This window comes from Triticum aestivum, chromosome 6B (assembly GCF_018294505.1).
Source record: "Triticum aestivum cultivar Chinese Spring chromosome 6B, IWGSC CS RefSeq v2.1, whole genome shotgun sequence".
Classification (NCBI taxonomy): Eukaryota; Viridiplantae; Streptophyta; class Magnoliopsida; order Poales; family Poaceae; genus Triticum; species Triticum aestivum.
In genome coordinates, this window is record NC_057810.1 from 52,935,998 (window position 1) to 52,960,124 (window position 24,127).

Below are 24,127 nucleotides of genomic sequence, written 5' to 3' on the forward strand. Positions count from 1 at the left end.
ATTTGATTTGCCATGGAAATAGCGAAATACTATGCTCAGCTACCTTACGAATTATCCGGGCCAAATGTCAGTTTTGCCCTCGGACCTCCAGCGCCCCCTATAAGAACACACACACTGACTAGCAGAGTCACCAATCACCAACAGCAGTCCCCTTCCTTCCTTCTCCTATTGATCCTTAAGAAGCATCGTTCGTTGGTCCCGAAGAAAGAGATGGAGGTGAAGAAGAGAGCGGCAGCCATTGCCGCCCTGTGCATCATGCTCCTCCTCGTGCTGCCGTCCGGGCAGCGGCAGCAGGTGTCCGCCGTGTCCGACTTCTGCAAGTGCTTCAACGACTGCTACCCTGGGTGCAGGAGCCCCGGCGTGCCGCGCTGGCTCTGCATCCCGTTCTGCGCCAACAAGTGCAGCCCCAACACCAACCAGGCCGGCAACGGTGTCGGCTCTGCGGCTGCCACATGCAGGATGGCCTGCAAGATACACATCTGCGACTATTCAGAGGCGCCAGCCGGTAAGACATCAGACCACATTGATCACATTCTTCTTCTTCTTGATGAGTTGAATCCGTGTGTTCTTTCACTTTTGAAAGCAATCATTTCTTCATTTGTCCTGATGATTTCTGTGGTTCTTGCATTGCTATTTTGCAGATGCAGCTGACGCCGACCTCTGCATGCAGAACTGCAACAAGATGAAGATATGGAGCCACAAGGCCCATAATTAGCTTCCAAGCTGCTCTAGAGGAGAAAAGGATTTTAAGAGCTAGCTTGTCGATCATGGGATCGTATATATACGATGTTGAACTGCTGTGATTGTGGCAGCTACCAATAAAATGAGTTTCTGTGTCTGTCATGTCATCTATACTATTAAATGCAGAGGCATATCAATATTAATTTTAATCGATGTTAATTTGATTTGGCCAACACCTGATTCGATCATGACTACCAAAATTTATTTGCCTTTTTAATTTGCAAGGAAGAAGTGAAAACAAACATCTCAAGCTAACTCATAGACGAGCTAAAGTTCAAATGTTACCCAAGCCGTGGAAACCTTCGCCACATCTCAGAGAAACAAGGAAAAAACATACCACAAGCAAAGTAGTATTGCTACTGAAACTTAAAAGCAAAGGCGGTAATCGATGTACAGAGGCAAATCAAGGCTAATATTGTTTTACCTATCCCTGTCCTGATAAGAACTAAATCATTTCTTCAGAAGCAACAGCAAATGCGACGTTTTTTTTTTCATCAGGAACAGGCGAGCCATTTTATTTCTCATCAAAGAAGACAAAAAAGCGCCGAAACCCGGCCCTGTATATAAACAGTAGCAAATAGCACCAGGGCTAAGGCAGGTGCAATTTGGTTCAGCTTACAGGAACTTCTTCCCAACTCCCAGGCCAGACTACTGATGGGATTCATTCAGCATTCATTGGTCAGAACTCAGAACTAAGTTTCTAAATGCTGATACAACATGGGCGCACACTAAAGTGCTAGCAAGATCAATTGACTGATGAATTTAGCAAAAAACTGATTAATTCCTACAAGTGCACTCCATAGCTGACCGTGCATGGTACGTATAGAGGGTCCATCTCCACGGCGAGCATACAAATGGAAGAAACTACACCAACTACTCTCTGCATCTTGTGCGATGGCCGAAACGTCTTACCCGATGTGGGCGACGTGTACGTGTTTATATATGCAGGGGCGCACCTCCCTGTACAGCGCATACAAAGTTGTTGGAGATTACATCTTGGAGAGAAAGGAAGATCTTAGCTAGAGATAAACCTCAACAGCCTAGTCTATCTAACTAGGACTCCTAACAACCGAAGCAAACAAGATAACAGGATAGGTGCGGCTAGGTGCCGGCCAGATATGATGTGTGTTTGACACATCTCAGCCACTCGAATGTAACTTCAGATAACTGAAGAGCCAGCAATACCACCTGTCAAACATATATGTACTATAAGAAAGGTCTGCTATCTCCCGGTTGTCCCTACATCCTACTCCCTACACCCTCATGAACAGTAAATTAAAACGAAAAACAGAAAATTTGTGACAACAAACGTGTTCACATGTTTTAGGTGCTTGTTCATTTTTGTCGAGAAATATCATCCGATGAGCTCTACACATGAGAAACAAAATCAGTGCTCAAAAGTCCTCAAAACTCTGAGCAGTGAAATCCTTTTATTGTGTAGAGTTCATCAAATGTTTTTTTAGGCATGAAAGCTTGCAAGCACGTACAAAATTTTATTTGATGGCATGAAATTTCAGATTTTTTTTTCTGTTTTTTAATTTACTGTCATGAAGGGCACCCGGGAGTTGAAAAACCACTCTCCTTATCCCAATAGCGGCCCATCTCAGCGACACTTTATCAGCCCTGTTCAGTATCCCAGCCCATTCCACTGAGAGCCCATGGTTTTCCTTTAGAAATTGATTGGACGAGAAAAAAATGCAATGAAAACACTATTTGTCATTAGCTAAAACAAATAAGAACAAATTTTATTTGCCGGGAAGCGACACGGCAACTTTGAAAGAAGTGGTAAACAAGCATTTTGTAAAGTGGAATGAAGTGCAAGTGCTCTTTTTTTGTTCATATGTATGTGCCGAAAAATATAATGTATCCACGCAAACAGTAGATTTGTGCACGCAGGAAGGATTCGAGATCAAGGATGTGTACCTGGTTGCAAGAGTTTTGCACTTGCACTAACTAAACCTGCATCAGTACGCAATGAAACAGAGCATTTATCTACCGTCCATTAGCAACTGGGACTCCCAAGTTCAGTGGAAACTGGAAAGCATGGAATGCAATCATATATTTTGCCTTGTCCAAAATTCAATATTAAGTGGGTGTTAATCATTCATTAGCAAGCTAATCATATACCATACCATAAGCATGGCAGCTATTAAGAAAGGCACCAAAAACCAAAAAACACTTACTTTACAATAATCAGCTGAGCTCTGTAAGGCTGCCTCCACTTTTCTGGACCTACTATCCACTTCACTCGGTTGGGTGGAGGCATGGGGAACTTAATTAGCTGCGAGAGCGGGTGTACGAACCAAGTCCTGTAATTAATCATCTTATTCTTCTTCAGGGAGAAAACTCAGGGAACCTATGTACATAGAGCATGTGAGATAACCAAGATTGTTTATGTCTTTGACATGATATTATATGAAACCAATCGAATCAGTAGAATCATACAAAATCAAAACGAAAAATGTCATTAGAAACAACGCATCATCATTGGTTGTATTTTGTAGTATGCCAGAGTGAGACTACAATGCATCTTAGTTGGGAGTCACTAAAAGCAACTAGTGACTGTGACTCTACTCCGCATCTTTTCCTTTCTACACTCTGGAAAGCAACACCTTTGTGGTTGTTGAATGCTACTTCTACTGTTTTAATATTAATTCCTTTTAGAAGCAAAGATGCACTTGGGTGACCAAGTATGGTGGAAGTACAGTTTATAGGTTATGACTACTCAAGAAGAACGAAAAATAATGAAACTTGCATAAGGTAAACAACTAAAATAATACATGGTCAGTTCTGGGCACCTAGCTTCATTTCTAAGTGATATTGGTTTGCCAGGACCAATAGCATAGATGCAGGGTAAATGTCTATGAAAAAAAAGGTATAAGTAGTTTGCCAATAAATCTATAAATAAATAAACAAGAAGAACGGGCACTCTTGATATACAAAAGAAAAATCAAAGTATTAAATAACCTGCCTTACAACTATTAAAGTCTCAGGCAGAAAAAAACAGAGGAAAAGTACAGTTAGAAGGGTATACTTAGGTTGCTTAACAGAGTATTATGCGCATCATCAGCGGTTTGACACATCAGATTAAATGAACGTAGAGTAGTCGCATAATCATCTCACAACATTACGTGGTGAGCGGCTTGAGATGGGCTTGAGAATGAGTACATATAGGTTGAACAGCAGTTATTTTCTTTGGTTCATTCTACCAGCTTTCCCCAATCTCAACCTTTTGCTCAATGCCTTTTAATTCATTGATTGATTCCTGAAGTTGACATTTTGACGCCCGTAAGGATAGTACTCATCATGTTAAAAAGAAAGGAGAAGTTGAACACCTCATAAACTCATCCAACAACCAATAGTAAAATAAAGTCTCTCAAGCCACAAATGGGCCGGGTTATTGTTACCTCCTTTGTCGCTTGAGTCCTTCTGAAAGGAATGTCAGATTGGTATAGAACTGGGAACCTGGCTTTTGGATAATGGAATCTGCAGGCCATTAGGGAGACCGTGTCTGATTAATTATTCAACAAACTAAGCTAACCCCGGCATGTACCCCACTGCTAGTGCTAGAGTAGCCTTTATAAATGGGAAGGATTGATGATTCACTTCACAAGCTGCAAGGAACAAGAATACACCACCAACATCGATCAGGTAGCAGGAGCAATGACAGGGTTTTCCTCTCCATGCGGCGCATGCAAGTTCCTTCGGAGGAAGTGCGTGAATGGGTGTGTCTTCGCCCCACACTTCTGCCATGAGCAAGGGGCTGCACATTTTGGAGCCATCCATAAGGTCTTTGGTGCCAGCAATGTCTCAAAGCTCCTCACGAGCCTCCCGGCGATCGACCGCAGAGAGGCTGCAGCCACCATCTCCTACGAGGCACAGGCCAGGCTACATCATCCTGTCTATGGTTGCGTCGCGCACATATTTGCTCTGCAGCAGCAGGTTAGTCAGTTCTGCATTAGTGCTGCACTCACACTGACTTCAACAACAATTCTATTGCTTTCTGAAATTTCATTTGGTGAACTGCTAATTGCATGGACAGTAATAACTCAAAACTGATGTCATGTGATGTTCTCTTAGGCTGTGAATCTGCAAGCACAGTTGGAGTCATTAAAGGCCCAGGCACCACAAGGGTACACAAATACTTATTCCGCATCAAGCCCTGAAGAAGACAGTATTAAGGCTGAGGTTATGGCTTGCCAGAAAGGGGAAGCCAGGATGCCACGGCCAGCAGAATTATGCCCCTCTGTAAAGAGTGAGAGCGAGAGCTACTTTGGAAATGGCCTTATGACCTGCAATTCCATGCAATCTTCTCAGGATTACAACATTTCACATGTATACACACCTAACTATACAGCCCCGTTTAATGATGATGGTATCCACAGTAGCACCATGTTTCCTGTTGATATCCAAGAATATCTGCAAGAGAATGGGAATTATTGGCACTGAGGACCTCTAGTCGGTTGCCTTTGCATATGTCAACTAGGTGTGTCACATCATGTGTTTGGTAACTGCAAAACTAGAATGTTCCATGAGCAGCCTGTACTAAAATGCTGAATCAAGCAGGGTGTAGAAGACATGGTTTTTGCTAACCATCGTTGAAGTATGCTGAAATGCTTCATCATGATTTTTTAGCTGTCGTGACTTGGCCAAGCTATATTTTTCTCTCCTTTGATCATTAATCCAATGCCTACAAGCCAGACATTTGGTTTAGTGAAACCCAGAAAGAAGTTTCGTGCTTAGAGAATCATAATTAACATTGTAGTTTGTCGTGTGCGTGTCCAAACGATAGGGATGACATAACAGTGCCTTATCTTTGGGATCGAAAAAGAAGCAACATCAACTGGGCTGGAAAACATGCGAAACTGGGAAGACAGGAAACAGCAAAGCAAAACATAACAATGATGGTGGAGCTAAGCAAGCTTCTTCTGTCAAGTTCATTTCACACATTCCAAACCAATACGTGGAATGGAAGTTAAGATGCGATTCTGTTGAGCTCAACTAAATTACTAGTTAGGGTCATGACACAGACGCCAAACTGCCCGTGGCCATGCCACCGAATGGCGGCTCATAGGTGTGTGACAAAGTCAGAAAGCAGAAAAAAAGCCTAGGATTATGATGGAATTCATTAGGATATGTGGTATGCATTCCCTAATTAGCAAAATGGCGGCCATGGTTTTTGTGGATTAGGAGGCATTCCGTCGAACAGGTTGTGTTCGTGGTGGATGGTACTTGGATTCAGAGTAGAGGTAGGCTGACCTGCACGCCTGCACTGCGGCTGGGTTGCATAGTGCTGGCAGGCGAGGCATTTCGTATCCAACGGGTCGGGGACATCTGAGGCTCGGACGCCGGCGATCGCCGGAGGCGGCATTCAACCGGCCGGCCGACTGGTCGAACACCGTGGGAGTATGGGCCTATTCTGTGCCTATGGGGGGTGGGTGGGCTTCCAAGCTTGAAGGCCTACTTTGTCGAATGGGCTTCCAAGTACATTTCAACTCAGCTCTGACCCATGATGCCTGGTCTTAAAAAAAAATAGACTGTCCCAGTGTCCCCTGCCTTGACCCTGAGAAAGGAAAAAAAAACCTTTGAACTTGTTTTCTAATTAATCAACCTTCATCCAAAAGCAAACAAAATAAGAGTTGCACTTCCTCAACTACCGACAAGATAAAAGGAAACTCTAACTCGTTCAAAGTTGGTACCTTGAGTGTCAAAGTCGTCTACATTTGTCCTATAGCTCCACACAATTGCTTTTATGGTGACACGTTGCGGTTTCAAGCGCGGCAAAATGAGAACAAAAACATCAACAAAATATAAAAATGAATATCTAAAAGTTATGCAGTCAAATACTATCTAGTATGATTCCAGGGAATGTAAAATGAAAAACAATTATAAATACTCTGGAAAAGATTTGGAGTTTGCCGACAAAATTCAAGAAAACCATGGAACACAATAAATGCATCCAACAAAAACCATTGACACTCGTGATTTCACCTATTTATTAGTTATTTTTGTATTTCCCCTCAAATTTCCTCGTTTTTCTTCTTTGCGTTTTGAAAACTTATACTTTCGTGGTTTTCCCTTATTTTTATTCTATTTTTCACACACCAAAATCTGGTTTCCCCACGTTTTTTTCTTTAACTTAGTTAAAAAAATTAATAGAAAAACTTTAGCCTTTTTGTTTTTTCACATATGTCTTTTTAATTTACCTCATTTTCCTGTGATTTTTTACATAGGGAAAAAGATTAATCCTTGATGGTTCTAAGAAGTCAGAGTCTAGCTCATTTTATTTTTGCGTGGAGAGACTAGCTCACTTAGTTGAGGAGGATATATAATTCCACCATCTAAGTCAAGTTCTCCTAGGCATAAATCCAAATTCACAATTATATTTTGGGGACTCCCTTGAATTCTTTTTAAAATAATCAGTATGATTTTGGCACCATCGAGAGACCAAAAGTTCCCGTATTAAAATTAATTTAAACCTTGGCAATAATTGAGAGACCAAAACATATTTTACTCCTTCCATTTACCCCTACATATGGACAACTAGGATTACGTTGTCATCTACTTGTTCTACAACGTGTTATAAGGAGAATAGGTAAGTTGATTTTTTAGGGAAGAATGGGTAAGCTCTTGTTCTAGCAAGTTGTGCTGCCTTTAGCATGACCGAGTACGCGTGTCGAGTTTAGAAGCAAAGCTTACTCTAAACTAACCAACAAGCAAGATTAATCAGATAAACAAACTATGCATGACCATGACAGGCAGGATCATCGATCTTTGATTAGTAGTTGGCCTGGTTAGTACGTAGTGGATCAGTTAGTATACTAGTAGTGTTACTTGGCAACTTGTGCTTAGGACCACCACTAATAGAGCCAAAAGGAATCTTATCACTACTTCTCTCTACTTTTAACTAACCGGAGAGCAAAGCTAGCTACTAATTGGGACTTGCATGTTCTAACATCACTCGAGCCTAAGCCCTCATTCCATTAGAACATATACTAGCTTATTATTCTTTTGCTTTGTAGGCGCACACACTGAATTCCTCATTAACTCTATATAGATGATAAATTTAGTACTCCCTCTGTAAACTAATATAAGAGCGTTTAGATTACTAAAGTAGTGTTCTAAACGCTCTTATATTAGTTTACAGAGGGAGTAGTATTTACTTGGTGTTGACGCTATTTTTTTATGGATGGTCAACCTTAAATGTTTAACTAGAAAGTTTCTATAGTGACCTGCATTTTGGATCAGAAGCAATAAGTTACAATTATTGGAGAGGAAATCCGGCTTCTTCATGTCTTTATAGTAAATATTATATTTATTACACACTCACCTGCTCTTAGATCTTGAGGATGCCCACAACTTGCAAGATCCAGGGTTGTTACAACAGAGTGGAGGATGATCAATGGCGCGGATGCAACTGCAGCTACATTTCAAGTTGATGGATAGTAATGTTGTAATATGTAGGTTGAACATGGTTTTAGTGCCCAAAGATTGTGGCGAATGGTGCGAAAAAACGACATTAATTGTTGAAGAGGCAACGACAATACTGAAAGAGGCGGCGGGTTTACTGGTGAGCTAGTTTGAGAAAAGGAGGTGTGAGGCGGTAGAGGTGGTGGGCTAAGACTTTTCATTTGGCAAACAGAAAAACAACGGGAATGTGGCAAAGCAGAACTCATGGGACGGAAAGGGAAAACGATTATTTGAGCGGAGACCGTCCAATAATAAGTGTACCTTTCAGCAAAGAGTACATTCCACCGGATATGTGTAGACTTCTGAGATGAATGTAACTTGATCAAGAAACACAAATTAGTACAACCTTCGTTCAGAAATACTTGACGTGGTACTAGCTGTTTGGAGCTATCTGTAGTCTAATTTGGAAATTAAGTTTACTTAAAGAAGTAGCCAGTCCAGATTTTTTAAAGTGTTCGCATGTTTTAATCAACAACACAATCTTTGGGCACTACTACAGTATATGTTGATATCTCTGATGCGTGATATCGTGATAACCTATTTATACATGGTGTATTGTAACACAATTTTAGTTGATGAGTAGATGGCTATGTGCATCCATTTGATTGAGAGGATGGGTTTAATCTCCTGTCTAGAAAGAAAAAAGAACAAGTTGACCATTGTATACCCTAGATTTCTCTACTTAATAGGATCGATTATTATTTCCATTTTGTATACAAATCAGCTTGTGTAAAGTATTCAGAATCATGGCGTTGAAAAGTAAATGTTATATTTAACATAAATAAACAGTTGGTAGGGGCTGGTCATGTATGTCAATCCACGCATTTGATGGCAGGTGACTTATTTTTAAGTGTATACTTAGTGGCAGCAACGAAAATACAATCAACTAAAAAAGGGCACCAATAGTGGTGCATGAAACCATAGAAATTAATCTATGGTACCACTAGCTAGTGTTCCATGCTATGAGATGCGGCCTAATTAGACACGCCGAAAGGCCATACTAGACGGTGAGACATCCAAGACTTTTACAATAGTAACATGTTATGACGCACAACACGAAAAAGCCATGTGTACTACGCCACGAACCGGGGCATTTTCCTACCACGAGTCTTATCACTATATGTGAGCCATCTTTGATAGTGGAGGTTCTAAAACGGGAGAAATACTTCTTCACCTTCATCAAGCCTGCTCAGAAGCGCGCATCTCCGGGTTCCCACCAAACCCGCAAGAATGCCATAGAGCCTACATACGTGTTATGTAAAAGAACCTACCACTATTTCCTTTTGGTTTCTTGTTGTATATACACCCTATATATGGGATTTTTTTTAATAATTAAACAAAAAGTCAAAATAGTTCAAAATTATTTTTAGATTAAACTTGACTTTGTTTTGCACTAGTATATAAATTTTCACGAAAGAAAAACCAACATTGACTTTAGGGAAAAAAGACAAATATTATTTGCTATTATAGGTCACTATTCACACTAGTTTGACCAAAAATTTGTCTTTTTTAAAAAAGTGTCAAAGGGTGATTTTATTTTTGTGAAAATTTTCTAACAAGTATAATAGAAGGTCAAATTTATTTCAAAAATATTTTCAGATTTTTTTGACTTTTTGTTGAATTGCTAATTTATTTATTTTCATATAGGTGTATATACACGCAGGAACCAAAAGTTCCCGTCCAACCTACCACACATCGTGCCCACTCAGTAAGTTGACTATTGTACACGGTAGATACTTGGCTCGATGATCATTTATATTTTTATATACACGAATTGGGTAATAAACTGGTTGGTTGGGCTGGCAATGTGTGCAAATCCACATGTGATGGTAGCAGGATAGCCAGCTTAATTTTTAAGCATATTCTCAGATGCAGCTTTGAAAATACCTTGCTATAAAAATGGTGCCAGAGTACGTATAGCGTGTGGTCCATGCAATCATACAAAGTATTCTCAGTTTTGTATGTCCGGGAGTTGTACCCCCCACCACGTTACCCACTGTAAAATATAGGTAAACCAACTTAGGGGTGCGCTTAGCCTTTGCAAATTTAAAAACAATGACATCATGTACACATACTGATCGTATATACATATACTAGTATGCATAACATGCGTATGGATTGATCTATATTTAACTTAACAAATTAGTTTGCAGGCAGGTGTTGAACAAGTAGAACCAGAAGGTACCTATCAACACACCTCATGCGCCCCCTCCATGACAAAGCTTGCTTGCTTACTCAGCTTGCAACAAGCAAGTCTTGGTCGTCCTCTTCTACCCTCTAGCTAGCTAGCTTTATCGACCCCCCAAGAAAAAGGAGCAACCAAAATCTCATACTAGATCCATTGATGGGAGCTAGCTGGTTTGGTTAGCTGCAATTTCATGGCGCATAAGGTACGGATACAATTATCCTTCTTCTCCTAGCTAGCTAGATCGATCGGGTTTTTCGATCCCAGCCGGGCCCTTCAGTTCCATCTTCTTCTTGGTCATGGAATCCAAAGCTAACAAGGAGCTGATTCCCAATCCCCACACATATGCTGAATCACAACTATATTTGTAGCACGTTTTCTTCGATCTCTTGTGTGTTGACATGAAGCTTCTCTGATATTCATTTGTATGCTCAATTTCAGATCCAGGGTATCATGGTGAAAGTGAAACTAGCTGGGCAAGAAGTCAACTAATCAAAAAAGCTTGCTAGCCGCCCTTGGAAGTTGGAAGTTGGAACTACACAAGGAAGAAGAAGACCAGATCGAGGAAGGAAGCAAGCTATAGGCTAGCACAGAGTTAGGTTAGGTGGAGAGATGGCCAACAGGTGGTGGGACGAAGGGCGGTTGACGGAGTCGCCGGCAGCTGCATCAGGCCTCGCCGGCAACCAGAACCGGCAGCAGCTGGAGGACGCCATGGCGGCGCCCAAGGTGGACGGGGAGAGCAGCCACAGCGGCGGAGGGAGCGGGCAGGACGACGAGCACGAGCCCAAGGAGGGCGCGGTGGTGGTGCCGGCGAACCGGCGCCCGCGCGGCCGGCCGGCGGGGTCCAAGAACAAGCCCAAGCCGCCCATCTTCGTCACGCGGGACAGCCCGAACGCGCTGCGCAGCCACGTGATGGAGGTGGCCAGCGGCGCGGACGTCGCCGAGTCCATCGCGCACTTCTCCCGCCGCCGGCAGCGCGGCGTCTGCGTGCTCAGCGGCGCCGGCGCCGTCGCCGACGTCGCCCTGCGCCAGCCCGCCGCGCCCGGCGCTGTCGTCGCGCTCCGCGGCCGCTTCGAGATACTCTCCCTCTCCGGCACCTTCCTCCCCGGGCCCTCGCCGCCGGGCTCCACCGGGCTCACCGTGTACCTCGCCGGCGGGCAGGGGCAGGTGGTCGGGGGCAGCGTCGTGGGCGCGCTCACCGCCGCGGGGCCCGTCATGGTGATCGCATCCACCTTCGCCAACGCCACCTACGAGCGGCTGCCGCTGGACGACGCCGAGGAGGATCACCAGCTAGAGGCCGCCCGCATGCACGGAGCCCCCGGCGGTGGTGTCCCTCCGATGATGGCCGGCGACCCCTCCGCCGCGGGGATGCCGATGTACGGCGTGCCGCCGAACCTGATGCCTGGAGGCGGTGGGCATGCGGCGCCGGAATGGGCGGCGCATGCACGGCTGCCCTACTAGCTACCTAGCACCATTCAATCAGGAGTAGTCGACGTTTCCAAGCATCAAGATCAGCTCCCCTCATCCTCATCGAAATCCATCCTACCAATAACTAGACTTGCATTGCATATATTTAGCAGCTGGTAAGTAACTAGAATCTCTGATTTTGCTTTGCTTATTATCTGCCAAAAATCATCTTGGAGTTGCTTCCTCCGATTCATGTATGAGGAATTATAAATGAGCTCCTTTTACTGGCTGCAGATTGGTTAGTGATCATACAGTAAAAACAAAATTCTCCAAGTGTATATGTCTCTTATATATACCCCCATCTCTCTGATTATTGCATGCATATATATTCTCCCTGCATAATTCACAAAGTTCCTTTAACTTAAACTAGTTAATGCAATTGTAGTATGAGCACAAGAAGCCTGACATTGCTGAGAAATGTCTATAATGAGATAATTATGAAACTGAATCTTCTGTTTGATTAAACTAAACTTTAGTTGAGTCATTTTTCCACAAATTTTAATCGCTTGATGCTGCTCATCTTTTGGTTACTGAATCTCATTCCACATTCTTCGCAATGTTATGATAGGTTGATGTTGCCATGACTGCACAAGGTGGCCATGTGTAGTCATTTCATCAAGTTTATGGGACTTCTTTATTCTCCTGATCCCCAAAGATAGGATTAGGAAAGACACGAGAATTTGGTATAATGAAATGTTTTTTAACATGGTTGTGTTTTTTTTAGTTCGAAGTTTTTTTGTTTTTGAGGGTGTATGGTTTTGTAGCACCAAACAATGAAAAAAAAATTGTGCTTCATTCTACCTCCCGAAGAAAGAAAGGGCGTCCTCGCGTAGCCGCCAGAAGCGTCTTCTTCTGTCGCCGTCCTCCGACGACTCCCCTCGCCGAAGATCTCGGTCGTCAGTGGTGAGGGGGGTCGCCGGATCCACGCGTGTGGATAGTTTAAGCCATGGTAGCTTAGGTTTTTAGGCTGTTCATCTTGGCTTCGGCGACGATGATGGCGACGCTAAATAAAGAATCTTCATATCCTTCCCCAACGAGGCGATCGGCTCTATGGTTGGGGATGAATTTGGAAACTAGTCTGTTGAAGTAAGGATGGCGTGGTGGCGGCGGGATCTTCGCGGTGGACTTGTGTTCTCAGGCTCCAGCGTTGCGACAGCGTTTGCTCCGGCACTGGCACGGAGCTTGGGAGACAGTCCAAAAGTGGATGCAGATTGTGATCTATATCGATGACATCTGGAAGAGGTGGATCGCGTGCTGGGTTCACGGTTTGTGGATGGCAGGTACGGTTGTCTCCTCTGACGTCTTAGTCGTGTGGGGGTGCCATATCTGAAGTTCGATGGCGTGTTTGGGGTGTTGTCCCGGTCTGATTCGTTCAACGGTAACCGTTTCACCTTTGAGCCACCGTTCAAGGTCCGCAAAGCTGCATATCAGCGATGGAGTCGCTTCGAGCTCGAGTGAGGAGGTGATTCATCATTTTTTTCCTTTGGTGGCTGATGTGCTGGCGGCAGAGGCAGGTGATGGGCGTTGGTGTCAAGCTCAGATGATTCTTCGATCTTGATTGTAATTTTTTTTCTTGGTTGGTCTTTTTTTGTGCAAAGGCTAGCGTTCTACTGTCTTTTCAGGTATTGTCAAGTCAGTGTTTGCATGGCTTGTACAACGATCTTTATTATATAAACGAGACAGGTATTACCATGTAAAAAAACAATGAGAAAACTTTTTTGGGGTTAAGTGCATTCGCAATATAGTTGTCTTGGACAGGAGAAAAATCCCAACATGTTAAAACTTCAAAAGTTTGATTGACCGAACCACTACCGTAACCAAAACATAAGGCGTAGTTTGAGTGTCCAAATTCATGTTTTGACCGTGAATCTCCCTTACAATGTTTATTCGGTTACAAATTTATAACAACACGGAAATGTTTTGAAAATATATATTTGATGGGGGCTATTTTAAGTAATAACATAAATTATATGGTCAAAGCGTTATTTTGGATAGTCAAAAGTAAGTCAGTACGGTGTGTATACTACTCTGGCATGAGACTTGTCAGTAGAGTATACAATGGCGTGGTCCAATATTCGTCTCGCTCGCGTGCTTGCATCGGACAGATCGACATTGAAAAAGGTTGAGTAGCCAGCAGCTGCCCCCATGGAATCAAAATTTGAAACCCAGAGCAAATTGATCCTAGTGCACGTTGGTGTTGATTTTGCTGAATGAAAATAGTACGTATCACCCTAGCTACCTAGGGGACGGATAGATTAGAGGTGCATGCCTGTACTAATTTCAAATATGTGTGTGCGTTATTCCATTATTATAGTCCGTACATACTTGCATGTACGTTCATGCATAGAAGTATATGTATAAGTAGGGAACGTGTAAAGCTTAAAAGGGGACTTCGTCTCGGTTTCCTCCCCTAACCTTAACCTTAGGTGGTCTCGGTTTCCTCCCCTAACCTTAACCTTAGGCGGCTAGGCCAGACTCGTCCAATCAGATTTTACCAGTGAGCCCGTGGATTTGCCTCCCCTCTAGCTGCCGCTCTAGCGGCCGGTGGAGGAGGGGAATTCCGGTGCCTTAGCTCCGGTTATTAAATTAGGTTAGCATTTTTTAGTTCTCGCGGCCGTGGTGCTCGGGCGAATGGCGCGGTGCTTCTTCTTCTTTAAGTTTGTCTTCCGAGCTTCGATCCTCATCTAGTTCGTCCGTCTAGACGTAGTCAACGGAGCTCGAGCATAAATTATTGTCGTCTCCTTGGGGTGGTGAGGTCAGGGTTCTCGTCATGTGGCGAGATTTGGTGTCAAGTACTTCAGATCTATGCAAGAGGGTTCAACGACGACGACTACAGATCCAGAGCGCTAGTCCTTGTGAGCACGTGCACGAAGACTTCTTGGCTATCATCGGCATGGTCAAGGCGTCTCCGATATGAGAGCGGCAATATGATCCAGAGCGCTAGTTCAGGTGGTAGTAGTGGTCGTTCGCAGGTCTACGGACGTCGACGTAATTTTAATTATATTTGAGATGCTTTGTATTTTATGACAAATCTAATCCTTTTCGCACAAAACGGGTATACATAGAGAGATGTTTGTTGTTTCAAGGATATTAACAAAAGCGGCTGGAGCCATCATTATTAATTTTTAGTTACTTGTCTGTTTTTTCTTGGCGATTGTTTTTCTGTTTGTTGTTGGAGATGCATACTTGCCAAATGTTCCCGACCTATTGTTTTTATTACTAGGACAATGTCCGTGCTTTGCAACGGGATATAAATATTCTAGTTAGCTTGTGATTTACTTGCTCATATTAACAGCATTGTATAAATAAATATTTATCAAAGGCTGTTCGTGGTTTACCTTATGATTTGATGAGAAGTTTGCTAGTAAATTAAAGTGGAATTGATTACTTGTCTGTCACTTAAACCTATATCTTATATTTCATGGATATGTGACTTCAAAAATTATATATTTGTACATTATAACTTGGTTTATCAATATACAGTCGCACTTACTCTCACGTGTAACTTACTAGCTTTGTTTAGATTGGTGTTACTTACTACAGTACCTAGTACATGTAGAAGAGAGGGAAAAGGATAAAAATGTGGGCCAACGGGCCTCTGTGTGGTGTCGTACTTTAGATAGTTGGGCCTGGAGCGACCTGGCCAGGATAATCATCAACTTGTTGGGCCGGGTGGCCTTGTTATTGCAGCGCCCTCTAAAACATTACGGCGATGGAGAACGGGACGGCCACTCACACCGACTCTCTGAAAGAAAAATGCCACGCAGGTGGGGACGTGGAGTATCTACTCACGTGCTCATATGCTCCTGGATTAACAGTAAATTCAGAAAAAAGTAAATATATAATCTGATTTTTTTTGGCGAACTTTAAGGAATATTTGCTGTGTTTGCAAAGTTTCATCATGAAATCGCATCCATGAAAGTCATGGCAAAAATAACAACATCGATGCTTTGAAAATGGAACTTTGGAACACATTTTGCAGCTCTAATTTTGTTTTTTTTTTCACGATTTTCACCAATGTGATTTCATGATGCAATTTCTCGAAAAACAAACACTACTAAAAAATTGCCAAAAAAATCAGTAATTCTTTTGAAAAAAAATCCTATTTTTTTCGATTCAGCAGTTGAGCTCGAGCTAAGAAAGATACTTTCACACAGAGGATTATTATGAAGTTCGGTCTGATATGGCAACTGTGCTGAAGTTGCTCTTATATGATACTTCCTCCATTCCTAAATATTTGTCTTTCTAGAGAATTCAACAAGTGAGTACATACGGAGCAAAATGAGTGAATCTACATTCTAAAACATGTCTATATACATCCATATGTAGTAGTCCATTTGAATCTCTGAAAAGACAAATATTTAGGAACGGAGGGAGTACATCCATACATATGGACGGCCGTTTTGGTTATATAAAATGTCGTACATACAGGTCGGTGGAGAAGTTTGAAGAGGTCTACTTCGAGAGCAACAGCCAGCCTGACCGTGCGCGTCCACCGGTCAGCAGAAAGACGGCGCTGGATCAGAAGCTCGACGTTCAAGCTGGTCGAACGCTCCAGGGAGGAACCTGGCTGACTGAATGGCCCCATCGTGAGTGATGCGCCATGCATGTTGCATGAGATAAGGCTGACCAGATCAGCTCCACAAGAACAGGTAAGCTACAACAATATTATTCAACACTATCCCTTTCTATCTATCTGACTTCACCGACGGCTTCTTCGTTGTCGCCCCCGTCGGCTTTGATCCGGGCCCTCTGAGAGGTTAGCAGATGATGCACCCTTTGCTTTAGCTGGGAGAAAAATGGAGACATATACAACATATTAGCCCGGACACGGTCATGACTTTCACAATCGCATAAATAGGCGAGTAACCGCCCGCCCGATAAGGCGATTCATAACTAACAAGGCAGCCATGAGTTTTGCTGACCTCTTGTGTTCCGATTTGGCTCTGCACCGACACCCGGATGGCGTCTTCTGGTCCAAACTCTCTGTATCTCCTTAATTCATCGTCGACGCCATCGTCAGCGGCATCGTCGAACCTGGAGGGTGTGGCCCTGTCCAGAAGATCGCATTTGGATACGACGTCGATCCAAAGACGGTCGCCAAACCGCTCCTTTATATGCTTGTACGTGATGTACTGCGAAGGAGGAAGAAGTTGTGTTTAGTACAACCAATCAAGTAGGAGAATGCGAAACCCATGGGCTGACCGGCCGACTGCATCATCTGTTTGATCTTGGGAAGCTAGAATCTATAAGTGACAAAGAAAAGAAAATGGAGAGGTAAATCAAAGATGCACCTGATCAGCCACCTTAGTCCCACAGTCTTCAGATAGATCATGGACATACAGAACAGCAATTGGCATGTAAGCAAGGACAGCCAGTGTCAATCTCTCTATGTTATTCCGGTCATCTGTCAGCCACAAAATAAGGGATGTGAGAAAGGAAATGCCGGTATAGTACAGGTGCAATGAAGCCTAGCACAGAACATGGAATTAATACAGTGCAGAGAACATATAAGGACCCAATCCTCTGAACAAGTTGGACAAGCCAGGATAGACGTTTGGTTCCTGGGTGTATATACACCGTATATGGAAAAAAAATCATTATAAAGTCAAAAAATTCTGAAAATACTATTGAAATAAACTTGACCTTCTATTGTACTCATAAAAAAGTTCCACGAAAGAAAAACCCCTGTTGACTTCAGGGCAAAAAAGAAATAGACCCAAAAAATGTGAATAGTGACTTGAATATAGCAACAATTTTTTTTTCTCCCTGAAGTCAACGGTGTTTTTTATTTGCGGAAGTTTATATACTAGTGCAAAAGAAAGTCATGTTTATTCCAAAAAAAATCTTCTATACTTTTTTTGACTTCTTTTTAATTATTTTGTTTTTCCCATATCAGGTGTATATACACCCCAGGAACCAAAGGGCATTTCCCAACCAAGAAAGGCTTATATGGTGTTGGCAAATGTTACTTACTAGAGAACATTTTGTTATGAATGTACATTCTACAGGAAAACTAGGAACCATGCCACTGCAAACTTTATGTAAAAGGGAATCACATCCTTGTCTACTTGGTTCCAATTTCCCATATTTATTTTATTAAAAGCTTACGATGACTACTTTAATAAGGGAAGTTTGACTGACCATCATGTCTTGTGAGAAGCCCCGGAGTGTCAGTAACCTACAAATATTTTGGTTGTTCAGTGGCGTCAGGTCTTAGATGGAAAGGAGGAAATAAGCATTATTTTTTTTCTGAAGAGTGGAGAAAATAGAAATGCATGTTTGAACCTGAAAACGTTCATGATTGGATACTATATGACCCATTAGAATCCCTCTTGTTGTGAAAGGGTAGCTGCAGACCTGCAGAAAGGTGAGGTAGAATAAGAAAACAGAAACACAAAATTATATTGATATAAAGAAAGGAGAGTAGAGGCTACAAGGTACTCAGTTAGGCTAAGGCCAGACAAAGAACATTGTCAACATGGGTTAAAAGTAAATTAGAACATTTGTGCTTTGATGTTAATCTAAAACAAGAAGCCTTAGTGCTATACAATGGAGGAACTATTAGAAAAAGCAGCATTAATAATGAATAAGGCAAGAGTACTAAAAATTGCCATCTTCGAAGAATTGTAAATAAGCATAGTTGTTTAGAATCTTAATTACTAACGAGTAATACATGAATTATCAGGAAGCTGTGTCTACCGACAAACTACACTACAGATAAATCAAGCAATAAGCATTATTCACTGCTTAGAGATATGCTCACCTCTGGTTTTCCAGTGGATAATATGCGAACTAATGATGACTTCCCCACATTGGGTGATCCAACAAGACAAAGTGTCGGTATATGTGGATCAACAACTGGCATAGAACGCAAAGCCTGTAATAGCTTACTGATCAGTCAGTGCTTAATAGCATAATAAGTGAAATAGAAATCTTAGAAGCCTAAATAAGTGTGAAAAAAGAAATTATGAGGCACCATAATAATTTTCTTGGTTTTTCGCCCACAAAAATCTCCAATGATAAAGTAAGGAATGTTACCTTTGCAACGTTTATTAAATCCTCAATTGCATTTTGACCACGCTGAAAAACTTCTTCAAGTTCCTTCCGACCCTAAAAAATATTAGATGCAACCAAAGAACTCATCAAGCAGAGAAAGAAGTGTAAATAAACTGATTATACATTTGAACAAAAAACAAAAGATAGTTGAGTCTAGGAAGACACTTATTTATATGTGCTTAAACTTGAACAAACCTCAGTGAGTCGCTCCTCTGCTTCACGCTTCGTCAAAGACTATCAATATCAAATGTAGATCGTGAATCAAATTTACAAAATTTATGCTACTATTTTGTTGAAAGAGAAGAAGCTCGCAACATTTAGGGTTTGGCTATCTAGGCTTAGTAAGTAAACAACAATGAATAGCATACTAAAAGGCTGTTGAATTGCCCTCGTTCCCATAGTGGACGACCAAAGTACCTTGCCGAGCATGTCGGTGCATATGCAGTGTGATCATCTTCCCTACATTATGTGCTCATTGTAATCATTTCCTATCAGAACACCAATCTAACTTTGAAAAATAAATGGCTTTATGTGTCATCAATGGTTATAGTTAATAGTTCCAAATGTGTTTGTAAGACACTTGTCAAATGCTTAGTAAAAACAATACATGAAGTGGTACAAGATGATACAGGTGGGAATAAAGTTAACAGAGCATATGGGTGTGACCAGTTTGGAGGCAGATGGTCTGATTCTGTCCTTTTTCTAATGTTCGTGTCGTTGAATTTCTATTCATTCCTTTACCCTATTGTAGTTGTTCTTTAGGCTGTTGTACTTGGATACTTCATTACGTGATTACTGGATTTTGGTTGTGCTTTTTCTCAACATGAGGTTTCCTTTTCTTTGAGTTATCAAGGACAGGATAATGTTTGGTTTCAACAAATGAAGATGGGGTAATCCTTCAAGGTCATGCTAACCTTAGCACAGACAGAAGCATGTTGCTTCCCGACAGAAGTTATCTTTTTCCTAAGAGCATCCACTCGCCCTAGTACCTGTCATAGGACTACCAATAAAATTACAATAACTTAAGAAGTAATATGAAGAACTTTCATGACAAATATAATTGAAAGAGTTAGCAACACTGCTAGGTTTGACATTTGTTCTGTAATCATTAGTCCAGCGCTTATACTCAGAACCGGGAGGGGCAACTTACATAAGAACAGTACCTTTTCATAATATCCCTCCCCAAAGGTCAACTCAATGAGAGATCTCTCATAAGGATGTAAATCTCTCCTTCTAGGGAAGTTTTCAGTATAAGTTCTCAGTGGCACCGAAAGTTCCTAAAAAACAAAACAGTTCTCAGTAACCAAGTTGAACTATTTGAGTTGGCAGTACAACAACATGGAGGACTTACCTTCATTAAGGCATCAAGTTGTTTTGCACCTTTGTTTCTTTCACGCTTGGCTATGTTTTGTATACCTGCAGAATATATGGATCTTAAAACAAAATAGCTGACCCAGAACTGTATGTGAAATGTCATAGTAGCTACAAAGGAAAAAAAATGCTAAAATATATGTTAAATTGAAGAATACCCTTCGTGGGTGGCACATTTCTTGATTTTCTTTGTGCTGACATAAGTATATCAGTTGCAGGCATCACCATAGGTATTCTTTGAAATGCACCAACCATTTCACGCTTTTGCACAAGATCTTCCTGAATGCATATATAATAGCAAACAAAAGAAACTTACAAAATGCACGAAGTACATGTCAGCTCTTGAGGTGCCAAGAATTAATTAGGTCAGAAGCAGAGAAACTCTGTTTCACAGCACTTGAGGTTTATATATATTACACTATTAACCAGCTCTTTGTTATTTAGGACTGGTCAAGTACACTACAGCATCATGGTTCTTGTAGATTATGCAGCTTCGATATGCTTATGAACGACCCCAGTGACACCCACAAAGTAAGCCCCGCTACACTCCTACCATATAACCACTAAGCAGATCAGAAATTCTGGCTATAAAGAAAATTCAAGTGAAAATGCAAAAAAAACTAGAAAATACACATGAGATTATTTTTTAATACATTATACAGAGAAACAGGATCTTAAGACTTTGAGGAAGCTAAATATGAATGTAGGTGCACATACAAGAATCAGATCAGTCGGGCGAGAGAAGTTAGAGGAACAAATAGACACCAACAAAATATGGTCTCAAAACAAAAATAAAACACAGGAATCTTGGCAATCAAGAATATGCTAAAATTTTGGATCAAAATGATGACTACCAAAATGTGAAATATAGCAAATAAGGAAACAACAGGTAAGCACACTATACAAGTACTTTTTTCATGACAGCAATGCATGCGACAATAAATCTCTGAATATGGAACACGAAATAAATTTCAAAAAGACATGCTCGGCGAAGGGTTTGAAATTTTTTACATTTGATCCATCTGTTAACTCTACATGTGGTCTGTCATCTACAGAAACACTGCATGTTGCAGAATGGACCCAACGACCAAAGTAGACCGTAGAAGCCCCTCGTTCCAAGAGTTGACAAAAAAACCTGAGTTCCAAGTACCAAAGATGAAGACATATTCAGAATAGCAATAACGAAATGAATAATTTAAAGATAAATATAGTTGCATCAACAGAGTTCATATTCTAAAAGTATATTCAGACTGGAGAAGCTCTATGGGCTCTCAATCTTCATTGTCATCTAACACCTGATATACAATTATAATCTAGGATTGAATGGGTAAAGAAAATCTTTGCGGTCACATATCAACAAAAACTATTAGACAGAAACCATTTTCTTGCCTTTGGCTCATTTGTGATGGTGTTGTTTTCAGCCCATTCTAAGTACGATTTGATTATGTGCACACACAAGCAAAGGGAATTACGACACAAAAAAACTGACAAAAAAGGGTTGGAACAAAATAGAAAAATAACATTATTAGGTGGAGAACAGCATGCTATATATATATATATATATTGGTTATACTGCTGGATTTAAAAGATTTAGCTCAAGACTTTTTTTTTAATTCAAGACCGGGAGATTATTCTATATTTGAATTCCTGTGATATACTTAGTGTTTATTTCAGCATACGGTTGTCAATGGTTGTAAAATTCTATATTTAGCTAATTACCATGGATAAAAAGAATAAATGATTTACAATGCCACGGTCTATCAAAATAAATATGCTATGCTTAGTGGTTATTTCAGAATAACAAAACAACAGAGAGTATCACATAAATAAGAATTCCAGAGGTAACACATGTAGAAGAAAAGAATGTGTGCAATAAACACAGGAAATACACAGACTAAATAGTTTGAATCGACCTAAATGGGGGAGATTTTTTTTCCGACCCAGGTCTGCATGTGATTTATGGAATAAGGTGCACAATTGTTTTTGTGACTATGCAAATGCAACTATAGAATAAAGTGCACAGATGTAATTTGCGAGCAGAAGTTTTCTATTCTCTTGAAAGGGGCATCATTAAAGGACAGACCCAGTGCATAGAAGCTCCCACACAAGGTGGGGTCTGGGGAGGGATTATAGGAACCTAGTCTTACCCCTGCAAAGTGCAATGCAGAGAGGCTGGTTCGAACCCAGGACCTCTTGGCACAAGTGGGGAGGACTTCACCACTGCGCCAGGCCTGCCCTCTAAAGGGCCATCATTAGTACTTCTAAAAAACACCAATACGTCCAGCCACCAGCGTGTCTGTATCGGATACCGTATTTGATACAGATTCGTTCCCAACGTCCTGATATGTATCAATGCCAGTATCGGTGAATATAGGCAATAAAATAAATGCAGACACGTTCCCTGATACTTCCTTGATACGGTCCAGCCCAGTCGAAGCTCAGTAAGGGGCATATGTTAACACTAGCCTACCCCAATCCCTTTGTACAGACTCAACTCCCAATCCTCTTCCTCCCTTTCATACTCAATCTTGGCAGCTAGCGGCAAGACGGTGGTGGGCTACTCGCCTCCTCCCCCTCTCAGGCTCCAGTAGCATCTCATCGGTGGCAAGATGGCATTGTGCTCCTCGCATCTTCCCCGTCTCAATCTCCAGCAGCAGGCCAGCAGCAGCCGGCAGGCGGTGGAGTGCTCCTCCGCTCCTCCCCCTCAGGCTCCAGTACTGCCGCCGGCAAGCTTGAGGACTGCTCCAGCAGTCCTGCTGCAGAGCTCATTCATCCTCACCTCCTCCCTGTCGTCCCTGACTCCCCCTAACGGCAGCAAGCAGCAGCAGCGGCCGGCGGTGGTGGGCTCAGGGCTCCTGAAGCAGCTCGCCGGCAACAACGCATGATTTCTGCTCTGGTGCTCCCCCTCCTTCTCCCCCCTCTCCAACAGAGTAGCTCCCTCTGGTCCTGTAGCTGAGCCAACATCGAACTTTTTATGTTTGCTAACCTGCTGCTGATTTTTAGCTGTTGGTTATTGGCTTTCATTGGAATCATGGATAGCAAGACAGAAACGAATGCAGTGCACTAACTAAAATTACTAGTACTAATTTCGCTTCTGTGTAACCACATCTCATAGACCAAGCAGTCATTTTTTCCCCAGCCTACGTACAAAGAGAAGGCGCCTCTAGTCCCAAGTCGAAGTAATGGGATAGCGAAAATCTAGCTCAGGGGCGCACGCACGCACACCGTTCCGGGGAGACCGCATGCGGAGAATGAGGGGCTGACCTCTGAGCCGCGGCGGACGGGCGGGCGGAGTGCAGCGGAGAGGACGGAGGCAGGGCGCGCTTGTAGAGCATGACGGCGGCCGCCACACCCGACGACAGCGCCGGAGAGGCTCGCGCTCCCCGCAGCGCCGGGCCGGCCGCCGCGCCGGAGGGCAGCCAGGCCATGGCTACGCACGCGCAGTCGATTCAGCACGCACACAGCTCGTGGGGAGCGGGGGAATGGATTTGTTGCGGCGGCTGAGCGAAGAATTTTCCTCTTTTATTTTTATTTTTTTGGATGAGGGGAGGGAGGCTGGACGAAGAAGATGCCTGTGGGTTCTAGGTTTCCTGGCGAATCTTTAGGTAGTGGGCCTGGCCCAACCACAACGCCGTCACTCACATCGCGCAATATCTCTATTTCTCAAAAAAAAAACATCGCGCAATATCTCTACTTCGGAGCAGTTGAGGCTGGTCACAATGGGCAAGAACATAGTCTAGTAACTTACACACTTCCCTAGACTATGTTACTACCTTCACAGTGGGTAGGAACATTTATATAGTGTCATGCAACAATGTATTTATTAGGTTATAG

General features: G+C 42.3%; 4 protein-coding genes across 5 annotated transcripts; 3 read left to right on the forward strand and 1 right to left on the reverse strand.

Annotated features, from left to right (window-relative positions):
• The first annotated feature begins 148 nt into the window (after window positions 1–148).
• LOC123138789 (uncharacterized) lies at window positions 149–715 on the forward strand. The gene is made up of 2 exons (XM_044558668.1): window positions 149–505; window positions 642–715. Exons 1-2 carry the CDS (start codon window positions 211–213, stop codon window positions 713–715), a joined length of 369 nt encoding a protein of 122 aa, XP_044414603.1. The 5' UTR covers window positions 149–210.
• Window positions 716–4,149: 3,434 nt separating this feature from the next.
• On the forward strand, window positions 4,150–5,190 carry LOC123138790 (LOB domain-containing protein 29). The gene is made up of 2 exons (XM_044558669.1): window positions 4,150–4,683; window positions 4,822–5,190. The coding sequence occupies exons 1-2, from the start codon at window positions 4,339–4,341 to the stop codon at window positions 5,188–5,190; spliced, it is 714 nt and encodes a 237-aa protein (XP_044414604.1). The 5' UTR covers window positions 4,150–4,338.
• A 5,161-nt stretch (window positions 5,191–10,351) lies between these two features.
• Window positions 10,352–12,893, forward strand: LOC123135718 (AT-hook motif nuclear-localized protein 20). Of its 2 annotated transcripts, XR_006466145.1 has the most exons (3): window positions 10,352–10,601; window positions 10,838–11,979; window positions 12,432–12,893. XR_006466145.1 is itself a non-coding variant. In XM_044554904.1 (2 exons), the coding sequence occupies exon 2, from the start codon at window positions 11,009–11,011 to the stop codon at window positions 11,855–11,857; it is 849 nt and encodes a 282-aa protein (XP_044410839.1). In that variant the 5' UTR covers window positions 10,352–10,601; window positions 10,838–11,008; the 3' UTR covers window positions 11,858–12,154. The 2 variants fall into 2 exon arrangements, 1 of the variants encoding a protein (XP_044410839.1); XM_044554904.1 differs by lacking the exon at window positions 12,432–12,893 and having other exon boundaries at window positions 10,838–12,154.
• A 3,149-nt stretch (window positions 12,894–16,042) lies between these two features.
• On the reverse strand, window positions 16,043–23,862 carry LOC123135719 (GTP-binding protein 4). Its single transcript, XM_044554905.1, has 14 exons — window positions 23,558–23,862; window positions 21,305–21,428; window positions 20,452–20,572; window positions 20,274–20,338; window positions 20,086–20,199; window positions 19,837–19,911; window positions 19,118–19,156; window positions 18,905–18,976; window positions 18,630–18,743; window positions 18,152–18,223; window positions 18,008–18,044; window positions 17,158–17,270; window positions 16,789–16,998; window positions 16,043–16,651 (listed from the first exon to the last, which is right to left on the reverse strand). The coding sequence occupies exons 1-14, from the start codon at window positions 23,719–23,721 to the stop codon at window positions 16,556–16,558; spliced, it is 1,416 nt and encodes a 471-aa protein (XP_044410840.1). The 5' UTR covers window positions 23,722–23,862; the 3' UTR covers window positions 16,043–16,555.
• Between the last annotated feature and the right edge of the window lie 265 nt (window positions 23,863–24,127).